The sequence below is a fragment of the Lissotriton helveticus genome, chromosome 6 (genome assembly GCF_964261635.1).
Source record: "Lissotriton helveticus chromosome 6, aLisHel1.1, whole genome shotgun sequence".
NCBI classification, from domain to species: Eukaryota; Metazoa; Chordata; class Amphibia; order Caudata; family Salamandridae; genus Lissotriton; species Lissotriton helveticus.
In genome coordinates, this window is record NC_136067.1 from 1637211316 (window position 1) to 1637231492 (window position 20177).

General features: G+C 45.5%; 1 protein-coding gene across 2 annotated transcripts in view; it reads right to left on the reverse strand.

Annotated features, from left to right (window-relative positions):
- The window catches only part of PSME4 (proteasome activator subunit 4), a 1411622-nt gene that overhangs the window by 1098825 nt on the left and 292620 nt on the right, over positions 1–20177 (reverse strand). For both annotated transcript variants that reach the window (XM_078649478.1, XM_078649477.1), the window contains 3 exons: positions 19588–19677; positions 5768–5832; positions 5522–5672 (listed from right to left, as the gene is read on the reverse strand). In XM_078649478.1, the coding sequence (XP_078505604.1) occupies positions 5522–5672; positions 5768–5832; positions 19588–19677 (306 nt within the window). The remainder of the gene's footprint in view (positions 1–5521; positions 5673–5767; positions 5833–19587; positions 19678–20177) is intronic.

A 20177-nucleotide genomic window follows, 5' to 3' on the forward strand; every position in this document is an offset into this window, starting at 1 on the left:
TTGTTTTATTTCAGCATCCAATGCAGGCTCTGGAAAACATATGTAGTCATGTACTACCATTAGCCACCAGTCTTTTACTAGGTTCAATGGTACCTGCATCATGGATTGGCTGGAAACTTGTGTGCCACCCTAATAGGGGTGTAACACTATATCATCATTATACGTCCGAACGTTCCAGAATTGTCTGAAAAGGAACTCTAGATGTAGGATCTTCAGACTCCCTCCAAACTGGTATTCAAGTTGAGCCTCTCCTCATAGCCATCGTCATCAGGGCCATGGCATTTCACATTCAGTTATGTAGGATTATACGCTGGCCAAAACAAGGCCACTTTTTCAGACTCTTCTGAATCAAAAAGGTGTTGGAGGATTTAGCAACACCTTGGTTAGAGATATGAGCTCCAGTATTAAATGACTTGGTGTATTTCTGATGGATACATCTGCCTGTGCATTCCTCATCTTTTGAATTACCCCAATGCGCAGCATTCTAGAGAAACCTTTCTCCTCAGCTCTCCCACGTCGACAAGGACATCACAATGGAACGCCTCGTTGCCGAGCTGACGTCAGTTCCCTTTGTTCCACGCCATCGATGCATAACTTTTTTTTTCCAGGCTCTCCATTTCTGGGAGTTTTGTTGTTGGACAAGGATGGCTACTCCGAGGAAGTTGGGTTAAAAGCCATGCAAAGAATGTGGGAACCAGATGTTCATCACTGACCCCCATGAAGATTGTTTGTAGTGTCTCTTATCGGATCGCGTTGTCAGGACATGCACTTCTAGCAAGCGGATGAATCCAAAGGCGCTTAAGGACAGGGAGGCCAAATTACTCATGGCTAAGGCGAAGAAGCAGAAGAGAAGTCACAGAAGGTCAAGGACCTACTCGAAGTCGCAGACTCCACACACTTCAAGGTTTTCGAAGAAGCAAAAAAACAGTGCCATGGTTCTCGGTGTCGCTTTTCGAAGAATGCATCTCCGAAGTCGGTTTCCCCGATTTCCAGATGTCATCGCAGGGATAAGATCTCTCCACTCCGTCACCGGGGGTGAGGTCGGCCTGTCTCCAAGAGCAGACACTCCTCTGGGTTTGATAGATCCAACGCCTCCTCCGTTGCAGAGGTCAGCCACTCTCCCTCTGACTTCGAGGTCTCCGGCGGTTCAACAGGAGCCGAATTTAGTGCCTCCCCGAATTATTCCAGAGACTGTGATACGATGTATCCTGCTTTCCCGACTCCGGGATCAGATCTGTCGCATTTTTTAAATGAGATGTTTGGCTTGTTTGCCAGAGCGGCAAACCCTACTGGTGCACCTGTTGGCCATATGTGTCCGTTGGCATGTTCCCTGGGAGGCTTGCCACCTCACTTTCCCCAGGTGCCTTTAATGCCTAAGGCTCTAGGGAGCAGGCCTCTTCGGACGCCAAGATTCTCAATGCTGTTGCAGTCCTTGGAGGGTCGAGCTCCTCCAGATGGTGCATCCGCGATGTCACCTGGTTCCAAACTGGCGCCAACTTGACTTCAGCCGGCTTTGACACCTGTTCCTGTGGACATCCCTGCGACGCCGATCCAGAAGTCTCCGGCGCCGCATCTGGCAGCGGAGGATGAGGTCTCAGAGAGAGGCTCAGAGGTTGTTGGAAGAAGAGGTTGTTGGAGGAAGAAGAGTACCAGAAGGAACATGGAGGGGCTGAGGAAGGAGAGATTTTAGATCCTGAACTGGATTTTGAGTGTTTGCAGGATGCCAGTGGTCTGAACACTTCTCCAGAGTGGAAGCTTTCATCACCAAAATGCTTGCCGACGCACGAGGTGACCATTTATCATGCTGTAATCTGAAAGGCTGCAAACCTCTTGGAGTTGCCTCTTCCTACAGCAGAGTTGAGATCTAATTTTCTTACTGAGGTGCTCCATTCCCCTTCCTCCATTTCAGAGCCTTCACTTCCCTTCAATGAGGCGTTGGCAGAGCTCACCCTTGATGTTTGGCAGAAGCCGATGTCCACTCCAGCGGTCTCCAGGGCCGTGGCTAGGAGGTACAAGGTGGCTCCAGCTTTCCTGTCCACCCATCCTTCACCGGGAAACGTGGGGCTCCAGGCTTCGTGCTCTTCAAGGCTGTCTGCAGGTTTTTTCCCATTTAAGCCTGCAGATAGGGAGTTAAAACACATGGAGCAATCGGCAAAGAAGGTTCTTTCCCATTTAAGCATGCAGATAGGGAGTTAAAACGCATGGAGCAATCAGCAAAGAAGGTAATCTCTTCAGGGAGTATGGCACACAAGTCCACTAATGCCACATGCCTTTTGGGTCGCTACATCCATGCCCTTAGGAATACAGCTAGGGAGGTCCAACAATTGATACAATCTAGTCTGGAAACGGCCGATTCAGTAGCCAAGGCGACGACTAGGAGATATGCACGGTTGTGTGGTTTGGGATTTTCGCCAGATGTCCAGACCACATTACTGGATTTGCCTTTCGATGGACCTTGCCAGTTTGGGGCTAAGGCGGATTCGGTGCTGCAGCACTTTAAGGACAGTAAAGGCGCTGCAAGATCTTTGGGGTTTCAGTGTCAACCCAGGAGCTTTGGGCAGCTCTGCAAGTTTTGTGGCTTTGGAAGAAACTTGTCCTTTTGAGCAAGGCAACAGCTACACAAGTAGCAGCAGCAGGCAAATCTCTTGTACAGGTCCTACAGGGGAAAGGGCAGAGGTTGTCTGCGGGGCGCAGCACGACAACTTGTTTCCTCCTTCGTCTCCTTCTCCTTCTCCTCCTCCTCCTCTTCTTCTTCTTCTGCACCTTCCGCTGGTGTGACAGGGAAACAGCTCTAGCTCCACCAACTTAGAGCATACTTGTCCCGTGGCAGTCCGGGTGTTCCACTTTTGACAGCATTGGCGGTCGCGCTGGTGGTGTAGACACTGACTGTAACTTGGGCTTGTCTAGTAGGATTATCTTTCCTTTGTTTTCTTGTGAACCTTTTTGGGAGGTTCTTTGGAAATGGATGGCATTTCCTCACAATTCGATGTCATCTCAATGTGCCCTTTTAATAATTTTTATACATTTTAAACGCACTATCTGACTCTTTATCAGAGGATGGCATTTCATTACATTTTGATTTTGCTAGGCAAATCAAAAGCCTTTCCTCTCTGTCTTTGAGGGTTTTAGCTGAATGGTGGTGGCTTGTCTTGCATTCCTTAACTTTATGGTTAGGATAGAGGCCACACATACACTCTTTGTGAGGGTCCACAGAACAAAGCCTCTTCTTGCCACAGGTCCCACAAGGTTTGAAGAGTATGTTTTTTTAGATGTATCAGATATTTCTGTATTTTCTAGATGGTAAATCAACAGAGGGATGTAAAATCTTCACCGAATAGCAACAGTTTAGTTTGAAAAAAAGCCACTTATTTGTGAAAGACTGAGCAGAGCTTAGTCGTCTCCCTTCACACATGGAGTGTGGTAGAAATCTGAGGTAAGGTAGCACATGGGAGAGTGATGCTCTATGAGAGTATTCCTGATTGGTTGGCTTTGGTTCTTTAGAAAATAATACGGGTAGGTTAAAGATGTGAATATTCTAAAGCTTTACAGGCTATATTTAACACAGCAGTTGCTCACTATGGCCTCTCCATCTCAACAAAGGGGGTGATTCATGCAAGAGAATCTATGAAAGAACTAATTCTGAAGAATAGGGAAGCTCATTCATAGCAAACAAACAGCTTTGGGAGTCATGGCTTATATGGCTTCCTGAAAAGAGAAATCATGAAGGCACTTCAAGCAAAATGGAAACATCTGCAATCCACACCTGATTTGCCAAATGTTTTACCTTAAGCCTACAAATTGCTTATTAAGTCTAGTATACCTCACTCAGATATATCGACATTTACAGGGAACCTTGCATTGCATACCTAAGTTCTCCAAATGGTAACATGTCCAGCATTCTAGAAAATTCCTGACCACTGGCTGGTCGCCCAAAGAGCCACCTCCACCACCTCTCTCCAGATCCTGATGTCTACTCCAAAATATCAGGAAGGTGTCCGAGAGCCCCAGCACATACTTCATGGCTGTGGTAGTCAGTACAGCTGCAGACAACTAGTAGAAATTGGGTATGCTTAGTGACATCTGTGCAAAAAACAAAGGAGGACCTTTCCTTTAAAGCTATGTGGTCCAATGCCTTCGGTCAATAAACAGTACAAACTATTCCTTTGTTTTCATGTCTCAAGTGGCATCTGTGATCCACTCGGGGCTGCTGCTGCATGCAACATGAAAGACCTTCCGTAAGTATCCAAAGGACAAAGCCAGTCTTTTTTTTTTTTTTAAAGGCAATCTTGCACCACACCCTTTGTAAAATCAAAATTGCATACACCAGTGGTGGGAGATTCTAAGATAGGGACATGATTATAAGAGACTGAGCCTGGCGATCAGTTCTAAAAAGAGCATTTTCACCCTAGTGAGAAACAAAGTACAGAGGCAACATTATGGGGCAGAAATAGACGCTACCAGAATAGCAAAAAAAACAATATGGAACTGGCAGAAAGAATTCAAGACCTAATGCTACTTATCAAGCCATTTGGCTAGCTTCCACCTAATTTCCTAAAATCACATACAAGAAAAAGACAAGAGAACATCTCAAGCATTAGGCTACAGCTGAATATCCTGTTGCAAAAGAAGATTCCTTAAAACTGGGGAAGACCGCCTCTAGACTAACACACCCACTATGTACCAAATGGCTAATTGCACTTTACTCCCTCTCCAACCTTGGTTTTAATTATCCTAAGGTTTTACTCCCATGTCTTGCCTGGTTGTTCTCACCCCTCCCTCCTCCTCCTGTTCTAGAATTGGGGTCTTTTTTCTGGTTTACTATAGTTTTGCTAATGTTTTGGTTTAAGCACATACAGAGAATACTGAGAGTAAGTGTGTCTCTAGAAACTGGCTAATGTGATTTTCAGGGGACTACATATGAGAGGTGCAGATATTTAAATGAAACAGCTACAAAAATTACCAGGAGCTGCTAATTGGTGTCCTTATCGTCCTAGCAACTGCAGACCTTAGCGGGCTAAATTATTGACGCACTACAAGCAAAATGTCTGCATATTCATAAATATGTAAGTGCATCAGAGTAAACATGACTGCAAATGCCAGGCTAGCTCATTCACTGAGTTATTTCATGTTTAGGCTAGTAATATGATCTGAAAGGATTGAATTGAGCAATTCCATGTTAATATCCTGAGGGCAGAAACTGACCGACAATATTTGTAAAAGGGGGTCAACTAACAGTGCAATATACTCAGAGTAGTTGAGCCAAGAGAAAGTTTATAATTCTCCACACATCATTCATTACAATATCATTTAAATCTGGTCTCAGGTGCTGTGATTAATGTCTAAAAAATGAATACAAATTATATAGAATGAGAGAACCTGAGGGTATAATAAATCTATATTTCTTACAATGAACTTGAGAAAACGTTTCTATCTATCATCCTTCAAAGTTATTAAAAGTTGTATTACATTCTATTAGTGGTTTTATAAGAAATAAATGAAGTGTAGGACAAATGCTGTTTACCTTAAATATTTCTAAAGAACATTGTGTGAGGATAGTACTGAAAGTGGAAGATAGTCCCAACTCTACCAAGCTTTCCAAGTGGGTCATCTTTTCTGTTTCAGTTTCTTCCCTCGTTTGTTCAAGTGTGCTGCTCTCAATAAGAGCAAAGCATCTATGACAAAAATCACAAAGAATAATGAATTACCAAATAGATTATAAACAAATAATATAACACAATGTATGTTCTGTTATTAGAAGTTCACTCACCGGTCCATAAATTGAAGAACAAAATCTTCAAACTCGGCAGAAGAAGAGCAAAGCTCTCTGTCAATCTGTAAGTTAACAAAGCAAAAAAAAAAGTCTTGAACAGTGACAAAAACACAGGTTTCGACTAAACAGCTGTATGAGTGATGTAGGTTAACATTTTGATTGTCCTTCAATGCTTCAAAAGTAGGTAGTGCTAGAATACAAACCATGCAAAACCAGCAGGCCTACTTATTACATGATTTGTTTTCCTTTGAGCCTAAACATCTGAGATTAGAAATCGAGCAATACATGGATATATCGAGCTCAAAAGAAAATATTCTTGAAGGAAAGAATGGTGAGATGGTGGTATGGGCTAGTTATACAATAAAGACTAGTTGTTACTGGGTGATAAATTTAATAAAAGTGTATTTGTGCTACTCCCTTATTGCTTCTGGTTAAATATGAAGGTCAAGGTACTGGAGACTGAATGCACTTTAAAAAGCTATGAAAATTGTTAACCTTATAATCAGGCAGGATACAACATTATTTTAGTGGATGAACACTTGCTAAAATCAATTTAATGTCTATCAAATCAGGGACAACGCAAAGCAGATCCTTGTCTCTACTGTTAAATGGAGCATGAGATGGAGGCGAATAATAAAGATGATTATTAATAAAAAAGCAAATTTGTGATTAATCACATTTCATTCTGTTCATCAGTTTACCTAATATCAGGGCGTCTCCAAGAAGTATCATTGTATTTAAAAGAGAGAAATGTGCGTGATGGAAATTATGAATTCATTTTCAAATCCAAAACGGAACAGTAGAATCTAGTGTTCCAAAGCTGCATACAGAAACATTATAACTTGAACAGTGAATGGCAGACAGACAAAGAAAGAACAAGGATGTAAGAAATTAACAATAGTTACTATACAAGAGTCTCACAGTAAACAGTGGCCTCTGGTTCAGCCATTTCTTTATCACTCCTAAGGATTACTTCAATTTGAATCAGAAAAACATGGGAACTAGGGCAACATTAATATATACTGGGCCTATAAAGGTCAGTGGTGGAACACAATTCTAGTCTTTTTCACAGACTACAGTTAAGTTTGTGATAGACACAACTCAGTTGATCAAAGCAACTGTGGTGTACTGCCCTGGCTTCGAAAAGATCTAAAATTATTTGTAGCAGGCTTTCTGACTGCCTTTCAAAAACAAAAAATGGTAAAACCATGGTGGTCACAGACTTTAATGTCTGATATCAGGTATCAGTGAATAACATGGCAACAAGAATAATGTGAACTTCAAGCAGTTATAACCCTTAACGATTCACAAGAAAGACTCCACCCTAATGAGGATTTCAGCATACAATGCCAAGACTAAGTAAACCATTATTACTAAGACCCAACTTGTTGATCATGCTGCTTTTAACTCCGAACTGGCTCCAAAAAAACTGCCCAACATACAAAATTCAGCTTCTGTTCAGAACTAAGGAGGAAATCACAATGTTAACGCATGAATATTTATCAAGTCCCACTAATAAAACAATGGTGGGTGCACCTAATTTGGGTAAGCCAAATGATACTGCTAAATATTACCATTAGAGTACTGAAGACTTTCAAATGAGGTTCATTTGAAGGTCAAAACTATGCAAAGCTGAAATTGTACAGGATAAATATGTTTTCATAATCCAATTTTTTTTAATTGTCTCAACAACTTTGAAGGTCAAAACTATGCAAACCTGAAATTGTACAGGATAAATATGTTTCATAATCCAATTTTTTTTTAATTGTCTCAGCAACTTTTTCAAGTATTAATGTAACATGACAAACCAATCTTCCCAAACACTAATGCAAAACACCCAATAGACTGGTGGAGTGCCCTACTAGTTATGGACTCTAGAAAAAATAGATAACAACAGAAGAAAATACAACACACTACGGTCACTTCGCTCTTGGAGGTAAAAAAAGTGAATAATAAATCCTTGAGTCAAAGTACCAGTGTCCGCAAATTCTACTAGTAATTATCAACCATATTCATAGATGCCTCATTTCAACTGGGTTCTATTCTCACCTTAATAATACAAGCTTGGATTATGGTTCAGCCTGAATCTGCCCTCTTTAGGCGCTGCTAATAGCAATTTTCGATGCCTATCTGCCAATAAAGCTTTGTGGAAAAGTGGTGAAAATCAAACTGCAATCTTATCTTAAGACAAAAATCATGCAAGGTGCTGTAATTGTTTTCTACCCAAAAAGAAGATAGTCATTCTTACTGGATTCCAATCGCACAATTTACTACTTGTGTAACAATATATCGGTGAGAGACATTAGTTAATGATAGATTCCTTACCTTAGAATATCCCCAGGCGTCAGACTGGATCCGGAAAGTTTTGCTTCGCAGTACCCCTGCGCGTCAGTGGGTGGCGTCCTGCGACTCCGCGTCCGTCACTGGCGTCGGAAGTACCGAGATGACATCACGGAGAACACCACCCATGCACGCTGACATCAGTTCTGTACACGACTTTCCGCACCAGGAACACAGAGCCATGCAAGATACTGACCATTGGTGCATAAAACTAGGGCCCTGAAAGGGATGACCTTAACCCTAGTAATCAGTTCGCAGAACGGGGTGGATGGGAGGGGCAGTAAGAAATCTATCACTAACTAATGTCTCTAACAGATATATCGTTACACAAGTAGTAACTTGTGCATCTAAAAGAGACACGTTAGAGATAGATTCCTTACCTTAGAATTGATACCCCAGCCATACCAACCCCGGTGGAGGGTCTGCGAACAAAATGACATCAGGAAGTCACAGAGAACAGAACAGCCAAAGAAGCTGTCTCTCCGGACCGGAATGTCAAGGCAGTAGTGCTTTGTAAGCGAGGCCCACGTAGCTGCCTGACAAATGTCCTGCAAGGGACCGCCGTGTCCCAAGGCAGTAGTGGCTGCCGTTGCCCTGGGAGAATGGCACGCAGCCCCACAGGAGGCTCCTCCCTGGCCAAGGAGTAACATGCTTTGATGCACAGAACGACCCACCAGGAGATGGTCCGTTTGTGCACGGCCCGACCTTTTCTGGCACCCAATAAAGAGCTGATCTTCCACCCAGAACTGTTGTGTACGCTGTAGATAGAAGGCGAGCGCACATTTTGGGTACAGACGGTGGAGCCTCTCATCCTCCCTGGAAGGATGGGGAGGCAGAAAGAAGGTGGGCAAAGTGATGGTCTGCCCGATGTGGAAGGGCATAAAAACCTTTGGCAAGAAGGAAGGACGGGTCCTTAGAAACACCTTGTCCGGATGAACTCAAAGGAAAGGAGGCCCGGAAGAAAGAGCCTGGAGCTCACTCGCTCTTCTGGCAGAGGTGATAGCCACCAGGAAAGCCGTTTTTAAGGTGAGAAGACGTAAGGGACAGTTATGAAGGGGCTCAAAGGGAGCGCACATCAAATAAGTCCAGACCAGATTCAAGTCCCATTGAGGCATTATGAAAGGCACGGGTAGAAACGTGTGTGTAATGCCTTTGAGGAAACGGTTAACAACCGGGGACTTAAAAAGAGAAGGCTGATCAGGAAGCCCGAGAAAGGCGGGGATCGCAGAACGATAACCTTTGATAGTGCCCTGAGCAGAGCTCTGCTGGGCCAAAGACAGAAGAAACAGAAGAACCTCAGAAAGAGGCGCAGAAAGGGTATCCACAGCCTTTGCTGTGCACCATGCCACAAATTTGTTCCACCTGCCGGCGTATACCGTTTTACTGGAGGGACGCCTGGCTGCCAGAATGACATCACAAATTTCGGGAGGACGGTCGAAAGCCATCAACTGCCACCGCTCAATCTCCATACATGGAGATGGAGACTGGACAGGTTCGGGTGGAGGACCGTCCCCTGCTGCTGCGACAGAAGATCTTCCCGAAGAGGCAGATGGATCGGGGAATCGACGCTCATACTGAGTAGCTTGGGATACCATACTCTTCGAGCCCAGTCCGGAGTCACAAGAATGACTTGGGCCCGGTCGCGCCTGATCTTCTTCAGCACTCTGGCAAAAGTGGTATAGGCGGAAAGGCGTACAACAGACCAAAACTCCACTTGCAACGAAAAGCGTCTCTGAGCGAGTGCTGCCTTGGAAATTCCAACGTGCAGAACTGATGAAATTGCGCGTTATATTCGGTGGGGAATAGATCTAACCAGGGATCTCCCCACTGCAGAAAGAGACCCTGCACCACGTCAGAGTTCAGACGCCATTCGTGATCCATCATGCACCGACGGCTGAGTTTGTCCGCCCTGGCATTCAGAGAACCTGCCAGGTGTTGAACCAGAGGCGCAGACCCTCTTGTCCTAGGGTCCCAGACCCCACTCCGCCCTGTTTGATGCAATACCACATGGCGGTGGTGTTGTCCGTGAACACCTGCACTACACTGCCCTGGACAGAGGGAAGGAATGCATCAGTGCAAGATGGATCGCCACAGCTCCAGAAGGTTGATATGGAGCCGGGACTCCACCGGAGACCAGAGGCCTCTGATCTCCACCTCTCCCAAGTAGCCTCCCCATCCCAGGAGGGACGCATCCGTCACCACTGTGTGCTCCGGTTGGGGAAGGGAGAGGGATCTGCCGCTGACCCAATCTCGATTTGTGAGCCACCACTGCAATTGTTGAGCAGAGCCCTCCGAGATCTGGACATGATCGGACAGGTTGCCCTGATGCTGTGCCCACTGGAACTTCAGGTCCCACTGCAGAGCCCACATATGCCATCTGGCATGTGTCACCAGCAGGAAGCCATCAGGCCCAGAAGCCGTAGGGTCATCCTGATCGAAACCCAGGATAGAGGCTGAAAGATCGGAATTATAGCCTGAATATCCCAGACTCGTTGCTCGTGAGGATAAACCCGAAACAATGCAGAATCCAGAACCGCTCTGATGAAGGGGGGCTCCTGAGAGGGACGTTGATGGAGAACCCCAGCAAGTGCAGGAGGTCGGCCGTAGTCTGGAGGTGGCCGACGACTGCCTGGGGTGAGCCCGCCTCCATCAACCAGTCGTCGAGGTAGGGGAAGACGGACACCCTGGACCTGTGCAGATGAGCTGCAACCACAGCCATCTCTTTGATGAACACCCGAGGGACACTGGTAAGGCCAAAAGGGAGCACGGCAAACTGAAAATGCTCCTGGCCTACCGTGAACCGCAGGTATCGCCGGGGGCGCCGGCAGGACGGGGATGTTAAAATAAGCGTCCTGCAGGTCTAACGCCACCATCCAGTCTCCAGGGTCAATAGCAGTCAGGACCTGAGCCAGAGTTATCAATTTGAACTTCTCCTTCTGGAGGAAGCGATTGACGTCCCGGAGATCCAAGATGGGGTGCAGGCCCCCCTTTTCCTTCTTGGGGACCAGAAAGTTGTGGGAATAACAACTACTCTCTACTTCCTGTCTGGGAACGCACTTGATGGCCCCCTTGGCCAGGAGGGCCGTGACTTCCTGTTGGAGAAGAACCAAATGATCCCCAACAGGCGGTGGCACCGAGGTGGCATGGCTGGAGGAGAGGACTGAAAGGGAAGTGAGTAACCCTGGCAGATTATCTGCAGCACCCACTTGTCCGATGTAATTTTGCGCCAGTGGGGGAGGTGGTGGCGGATCCTGACACCCACTGCCGTGTGGTGCTCCCCGAAGCTCAGATTAGGAAGGTTTGGAGGTGGAAGCAGCAGGGGTGGAGTTGGACGGACCCGCATGCTGGTTTCCCGACCAGCCCCTGCGAAAACCGCGACCACGGCCGCACTGAGGCTGGTTCTGCACAGGATTGGTGGACGGGCGAGCCTGGGTGCCTCTACCTTGGCCACGAAAGGAACGAAAACCAGGAGTGGCCGGGTTCTTAGCAGAAAGACCCAAGGACTTGGTCGTAGCCTGCAGGTCCTTAAAGCGCTCCAGGGTACTGTCAGCCTTGTTGCCAAACAAGCGGGTGCCATCAAAAGTCATGTCCATGAGTGAGCTCTGGACATCGGGCGAGAACCCAGTCGAACGCAACCAGGCATGGCACCGCAACACCACAGACATAGAAATCGCCCTGCCAAATGAGTCAGTGGTGTCCAACCCACACCGGATGGCAAACTTAGCCTCATCCTTACCCTCAGCAATAGCTTGAGAAAGGAAAGCCTGCACCTCCTCAGGACACGGAGGCAACACCTGGGCAACAGCATCCCACACCGCGTGGGAGGAGCGGCTCAACAAGCATGCGGTGTTCACTGAGCGCAGTCCCAAGCTGGCCGAAGAGAACAACTGCTTCCCAAACTGGTCCAGTCTTTTAGAGTCCTTATCCGGCGGGGCCATGGGAAAGGCATTCTGCGACGTCGCGGCCTGAATGACCATGCTCTCAGGCATAGGGTGAGTGGTCAAAAAGGCAGGGTCACCGGGCGCTGGTCGGTGGCGACTGGCGACGTTTTTATCCACCCGGGCCCCCATGGCTGACCTCGACCAAGTGCCCAAGAGGACCTCCGTAAGGGCGTCATTGAAAGGAAGCAATGGCTTAGACGAAGTAGACGTCGTTTGGAGCACCTTGGTGAGGAGGTTGGTCTTAAGGACCACTGTGGGGAGGTCAAGGTTGAGGGCCTCAGCAGCCATCATATAGGAGGCACCTTCCTCCATCGTAGGCGGGGGAGAGGCGAACCCCGGATCAGAGGAGACATTGAGTTCGCCTGCATCCTCCAAGTCATCCATACAATCTTGTTCGGAGTCACATTGCAGAGCAAGAGGATCCTGTGTCCCTTCCCAGTCCTCGTCCGCCTCTGGTGTAGAGGGGGCCAGTCGCGGTGGCAGAGCCGGAGAAGGAACGAACGGCGTACCAATGCGGATCCCAGGCCGGAACAAAATGGTCCGGGAACCAGGGCAAGGGAGGGATAAACAGCACCCAGTGCTGCGCGGAGGGCGGCGCTGCGGCCGTAGCCGGCAACGACGCAACTCATGGCACCGGGGCCGGAGCCAATGGCGTAGGATCCTGTGGCGCCGGGGCTGGAGCCGGTGGCGGAGCCGCCGGACCAACAGGATGTGGACACGGGACCATGGGGCCCGAAGACGTGCCGGCGGGAGCCCGAGGTTGGTCTTAAGGACCACTGTGGGGAGGTCAAGGTTGAGGGCCTCAGCAGCCCGGTAGAGTACCATCATATAGGAGGCACCTTCCTCCATCGTAGGCGGGGGAGAGGCGAACCCCGGATCAGAGGAGACATTGAGTTCGCCTGCATCCTCCAAGTCATCCATACAATCTTGTTCGGAGTCACATTGCAGAGCAAGAGGATCCTGTGTCCCTTCCCAGTCCTCATCCGCCTCTGGTGTAGAGGGGGCCAGTCGCGGTGGCAGAGCCGGAGATGGAACGAACGGCGTACCAATGCGGATCCCAGGCCGGAACAAAATGGTCCGGGAACCAGGGCAAGGGAGAGATAAAAAGCACCCAGTGCTGCGCGGAGGGCGGCGCTGCGGCCGTAGCCGGCAACGACGCAACTCGTGGCACCGGGGCCGGAGCCAATGGCGTAGGATCCTGTGGCGCCGGGGCTGGAGCCGGTGGCGGAGCCGCCGGACCAACAGGATGTGGACACGGGACCATGGGGCCCGAAGACGTGCCGGCAGGAGCCCGAGGCCTAAAAAGGCGGTTCATGGCAGCAAGGAACTCTTGCATCTGTTCGGGAGTCACCAACGGACCCGGGTATGGCGGGTAGGCCGCAGGACTCCCAGGCTCCAGAGGAGCCGCTGGGGCAAAGCCCCTGTCCCCCTCGTCCACCTCCGAGGAGCGACGGGGAGACGTCAGAGAGCGAACACGCTTCTTCGACTTCTTTTTATGGCGTCGCTTACCGGAATCCGAAGGCGAAGACTTGGAGCCCGAGAAGCGACGGCTCCAGTCCCGTGACCGGTCCCGGGAGCGGCCCCCAGACCCGGAGCGGCGGCGTGACGAATGCTGGACCTCCAGCAATTTCCTACGCCGCTCCTGCAAGGCCTTGAGGCCGTGGCTCGACAGTCCCGGGAGTTGTGATCGGTTTCCAGGCAGTAGAGGCAAACATCGTGGGGGTCTGCCACCAACATATTACGGTGACAGGCCCCACAAGACTTAAAGCCAGGCATCCCTACGCGCACCAGGAGAAAAAAGGGGGGAGACAAAGTCTCAAAATAGCAGTGAAAAAGTGACTTAGGTACGTGCTCAATCCGGATATGCGCTTACTGGCGCGGAAAGTGACGTCAGTGCGCATGGGTGGTGCCCAAGTACTCCCTGTGAAGTCATCTCGGTGCTTCCGACGCCAGTGATTGACGCGGAGCCACAGGACGCCACCTACTGACGCGCAGGGGTACTGCCAAGCAAAACTTTCCGGATCCAGTCTGACGCCTGGGGATATTCTAAGGTAAGGAATCTATCAATAACGTGTCTCTTTCAGATTTTCATCTGAGACATTCTGCATGTGAAATCCTATTGGACGTTTAGGGTGCTTTGAACAATGTAACCAACCCTTCCATTATCATGCATCAAAAAGTGAGCATTATGTGGAACAGACCAGGAGGTGGTTAGACTATTTTATTATAAACAGATGGACTACAGTTTTCCTGAATGACTTTTATAAAACTCATCACAGCAAAGCTGTGGTGTCCCCCACACGCACGTTTGCTGTTGAACATTTCTTGTCAGCCTTTACCCTATGTGCTGCTGGGATTATTTTAATTCAACACTATGCTGACAACATGCATGAAGTGTTCAGACGGTCTAACTCTCCTGGTCCAGGCAGGCAATCAATCAACCCAACATATCAGAGAGCAGAGCTTGGATGAACAATTTGTTTACCCTTAATAAGATCAAGATAAGTATTCCTTCTTTTGGTACTGGATAGTAACGTGAACCAATAGTTAATAATCTTTACCAACAGAACCCCCAACAGTGGTTCCCATACTGCACCATCAGACAAGGTTGAGATTTTGGGCTATATTGTGATTCCACCTTGTCAATAAAAAGGCCAGTTAACATTTTTTGTTGTTTAAATATGTAAACTTGCCCACAGAAAGCAACCTTTTTCAGTTCAATTTCCACGGGACAATAACAGGTATCCTTTTGGGCTTGAAAACCCACATACAAAAAGGTCACAGATTTCAGAGCTCTGCAGTCACAACAGTTACCAAATAATTAAAAAACAGCACTAGTTACTAGTAGAAATAAGAATAAAATTGAATATGTTTATTCTACCTTACAAAGCGTAGTGCAGCCCAGTGCCTCAGCTCTGCCACAGCGTTTGAAAATCCGCTACAGAGTTTACTCTATAGTCCACGCAGAATTTTACAGTCAACTGGCAAACTACTATTTGAATATGTGTAAAAGTGTGCAGGTTGGACTTCAACTGCCTCACTTGTATTAAAACGTTGTAGAGCCATGTTGTTATGTACAAGACTATTAATAATATATAATACATGATATAAATGTATACAGATAGTTTATTGAATCACCACATCAATACAACACATGGTGCATGAATATGAAATCACAGATGCATCCCAATTAATAATCAGAGTCAAGTAAAAGGATGACCATGATCCTAACCATTATGACATATCAGATGTAAATTACATTTATTTTACATCACAGAATGTGTACTCTCCAAAATATTTCACTGGGGTCCTGATTTTTACCATCAATGTATGCATCCAAGAGAACAACTGCTTCTCCCCATCTGTCCCTTTTTTCAATGTGTTTCATTTGGTTCAGTCTCTACTCTCTCCTTCAAGGTATAAAAATGAGCAGAGTTGGCCCCAAATATCTCTGGGGTGATCCGATACTGCCAGTAGTGTGTCAAACATTTCAGCTTTCTCATAGTGTTACTGAAGTCTTCGAGGCCTGCTCTTCCATGTTATGACAACCATCCTTCTCGCCATGAGAAATGGTAGTACATACCAGTTTTCTTGTTGTTTTTCGGCAGCTCTGCTGCTTACTCCACAGTAATGGGAGCGAGGGAGATCTAATATTCTAATATCTGACCTAATGTAGTCAACACTTGTATTTTGAGGCATCTCAAAGTAAGTAAAAAAATTAATCTGCTTTAGGGGTTTTACATCTCATGCACACTGGATCCTTTGTTGTGTCCAGTTTATGGGAAAATATGAGTGTAATAGTATTGGTGTATGGATTGAAACTGCACTATGATAGTTCATATTTGGAATATCCATCTACATTCTGGACAAGTGACACATTTGGAATCATTCTTCATTTTCTAGCAGGAATGTTGTGCATGTGACCTTTAATGCAGGTCTTCATCTACTGTACATAAATACACTAGAAAGGAGATGGTACAAAGTTCTTTAGAGTGCTCAAGTGCTAACTATTTCCCACCAATCCTAAGCGGCTCTTGCTTCTGTAGTATTTTTTTCAAATCCTTTTCCCTACTACTGCTAGAGGTATCATAAAATGAGTTGGTAGTGCAATTTCTGGGGAACACAGCTGCATGGATCCAGCAGTGCTTGCCATCTCATGTAATGCTCTGTTGATGCTACAAAGTTAATATGTGTAAAAAATATTAAGCGTTTCAGTGATTTAGCTTGCTGTAATGTTCCAAACTCTAGTACCCCCTCTCAGCTGCAGTTAAAGTACATATGGTGTGGGGTGGTATCAATGTCGTAAAATGTACCTCTGTCGCCAAGATATGTAGTTGAGGAACGGGGACTGTGAGACCGCCCTTGTAATATGGCACATGTCAGTACTAACTGAACAGTTGATTCAAATTTGGCCACCCACACAATCCAACGTCAGCAATGAGCAATGTCTTAAATAAATACTTTAGGCATTATTAGCATTTTGATCAGCACATTGCACCCTTCCACTGACAGCAGTAACCTAATCTATCGACTTTATTAGTCACATCTGACATCCTCAGCCCCTTGGTACCCTCGAGTAGGACGGTCCTATCTGGGTTTATTTTCATGTCCAAGAATTTAACAGAACCTGTGTTACTTCATAGGATGTAATGCATTTCAAACTGTTTTTGTGGTATTCGAGAGAGTGCATACCTCTGATCTACTCCAGAGTTTCCATCATCCCAGCAGATGAACAAACCGCAAAAAATGTATTGAGAACTGATGTCAGGTACACCATCTGCATTTATGGTTATTAATAAGCATCATATATAAAACAACAATCTGTGCAGATCACTTCCTCAGTGTGCATACAATATCAGACAATAAGGGCAGGAGGGGACTTCTCTGTCGCATTCCTCTGTTTATCTCAAAGGGTGTAGGTAAGTACCCACTAATGCTCTGACATACTACTGGGCCAGTATAATGCAGATCTCTGCACTTGGCCCTATAGGAGCCCAATCCCAGCCTTCACATCATTGTCCTCATAAAAGGCCACTCTAATGAATTAAAGGCCTTCTCAGATTTTAGTAGGACAGAAACCACCAGTAATTCTGAATTTACATATTTAAGTATTTCACAACCTAGACACAGAATATTAGATGTGGTTCTTTCCACGATGAATCCTGCTTGATATGGCAAAACCGAGCCCTTCATGTATTTATTAGGGACAATTTTTCAATACGATTGGACCGATTTTCAGCTTTCTCTGGTTTCAAGAACACCATGATTAACCCTTCTTTTAATTTAGAGGAAGAACATAATTTCAAGGGCCTCTTTAAACAGAGGCAGGAGCTGGGGGTCTAACAAATCTCAAAACTCAAAAACTCCTTCTAGAATTGACTCCATCAGTGGGAACACTAGCCAGTGACATAAAAGAGACACCAACCTTTGTCTCTGCGCATTGTCTAGAAATGCCATTGGAAGTTTATTTAAGTGGTTGACTTTTTCTCCATCTGACATGGAGATGATGGACGAAGCGCTGAAAACTTTGGTGAAGAACAACATTTGGTGAAGAACAGGGGTGCCACACTATACGGGGTGGAGTGGTGGGGGCATTGCCCAACCACTAATCTGATTAAGGTGGAGAACAACTTCATGCGTCAGCTCATAGGCCTACCCCGTAGCACCCCCCTTACACCCCATCGCATGGACCTGGGTATGAGGCCCCTTGATGAAGAAATCGCCCTGAGACCTTTAACTTTCTGGCGGCGGATGTGGGCGACCCCAGAGCGGTCTGTCTACAGGGCCGAGGTAATTGAGCTCTTATCCATCTGCACCATCAAGAAAATTCCATGGCTGTGTCACATAAGGGATCTTGCCTATAAGGTAGGCAAGCCGGACCTCTGGAGAACACCTGTGACATCATGTGCCACGATCTCTAGGCTGGATCTAGTCAACTGCTGTAGACTAGCCAATCTAACGTCTACTCAAGAAAGTGACTCATGTGGTCGTTTAACAGCAGAATTTCTGCTAGTAAAAGATGTATACAGCAAGGAAAGTTTTCTGGGTTTTATTCAACCCCCATTGACCAGGAAATTGTATGTGCAATTCCGACTAGGGACTCTTCCATTATTAGCGCATACTAGTAAATGGAGGAGAAATCAAACGGGTGAATGTCCTGCATGAAAATATAAGGAGGAGTCTGAACTACATGTCCTGCTCCTCTGTCCTGTTTATCGGCTGCCGCGCAAGAATTGGTTAATCCAACTATGCAAGAATTTGGGCTTTGTGCGCAGCATAGAGGCTTACAGGGTTTTAAAGTAGGACACTCACCCACCAATTGTCTTTGCTGTATCACAATTTTTAACTGTATGTGGCATATTCGGCTGGCCTATTTAAAGTAGATCCGGGCTCAGGGCTTTGCATCGTAGTCCTATATTTTTATTCTTGTAAAAATTTTAGATTGCACTTCATCTTAGGATGGCTGCTTTTATTCTGTTTTTACCAGGTATATGATAGTATTATGTATAATTTCACATCCCTGCTGTACTCTTATGTATTGTGTGTTTTTTCCTTCTCATTCGTAGGATGATCACTGTACAAGAAGATGTTTGTCAGTTATTCCAATTTTTCATTTTAAGTGTCTGTTACTTGTTTTATTGTCTGTACTCTTATGGCCCTAGTGGCCGAAATAAAGTTCATAAATGGAAATGGAAAAACCTATCAATCTTACAAACAAATTATTAAAAGGGGGCTAAAAAAGACCTTTGTTCTCTGGGAATGCACCTAGAATTTGGAATGCCCTGCCACAGGATCTTTGTACCACTCAATCTTTCCTACACTTAGGAAAAAACTCAACTCCTTCTGCTCAACAAATACCTAAACCCTACCTCCTAAAACAATCAATGTCCTCGGATACACGTCTCCCCTAACCTCCAATGAAGTTGAACTTCGCTACCTCCGGACATGTGCATGTACTCCTCTTAACTCTCTATCAACCAACCTTCGATACCTCTAAATTCTTTCACTCATGCACTACAATAGCTATTGTATTTTTGTACCCTGTATTTTATCCCCTGTATTCCCAGTAAATGTTGCTGCGCAAACTGCGTAAAGCGCTCCGATACCTTCGGGTCACTTTTGCACTATGTAAAACCCCAAAAATAAAAACATAAAATAAACCTCCTATTCTACAATAACCAGACAAATTCACATTTGAGGACATATTATTAAGAGCATATCAAAGTATTGCTTTTTAAACTATGTGAACTCTAAAAAGATACAGAATGAACCAAAATAATTTAAATAAATATTCTAACTCTCTCATTTCTCTCTCATCTATTTTACTTACTAGGGTGTAATTCCATTTCATTCCTTACTGAAGGCCTACAAAGTATTTATTACATATCTGATATAAATTACAGTTAGAGCCGTAGATCATACGATAAATCTTGTAAGCATTTGTCTTTCGCTTTTAGTTAATATTATCTGGGTCAGCCATGAACTTTACCCGAAAAATTAGATCAATCAACAACATTGATGTCAAATAGAACTTACTTCTGTGAGGTCATTTCTGTAATGCGGTATGGAAGAACAATCGACTAAAGGCACCAGTGTGGAAAATGTTGCAATGAACTGGAATGTGATCTGTTTGGGAATTTAAAAACAGAATTTTAAAAACCAAAATTTCTTTGCTTTCTTTTTACATAATTAACAATTTAGCAGCGTAGCATATAAAATTGCAGACACCTTTAATCATTTCACAGACATCATTTAAAATGTTAAAAATGACTACAAAGATCAACTCTGTTTCGGTCCTGAGTTTTGCAAAAAAAAACTGTTTTGCTTATTTTTGACTATGCAGCAGAAAATATTCACTTAAATCCAGTAAACTTCAACAGACAAAAAACATCTTGGGCTACAACAACTTAGATTTGAAAGAGGAAGCATCACTCAATGTGGTATAGAAAGAATTCAGATTTCAAAAAAGTTATTGCCTTTGATATATTGAAATGAGCATGAAGTTTATCTGAGCAGGAATTTTATAATACCTGGTAACAATAAAAAGTACAAGGTTCACTCAAATTGGCAATAGTGCCTTTTGAAGTCACAATGTATTAAATGTACATAACAGTAAAAGGACTCCT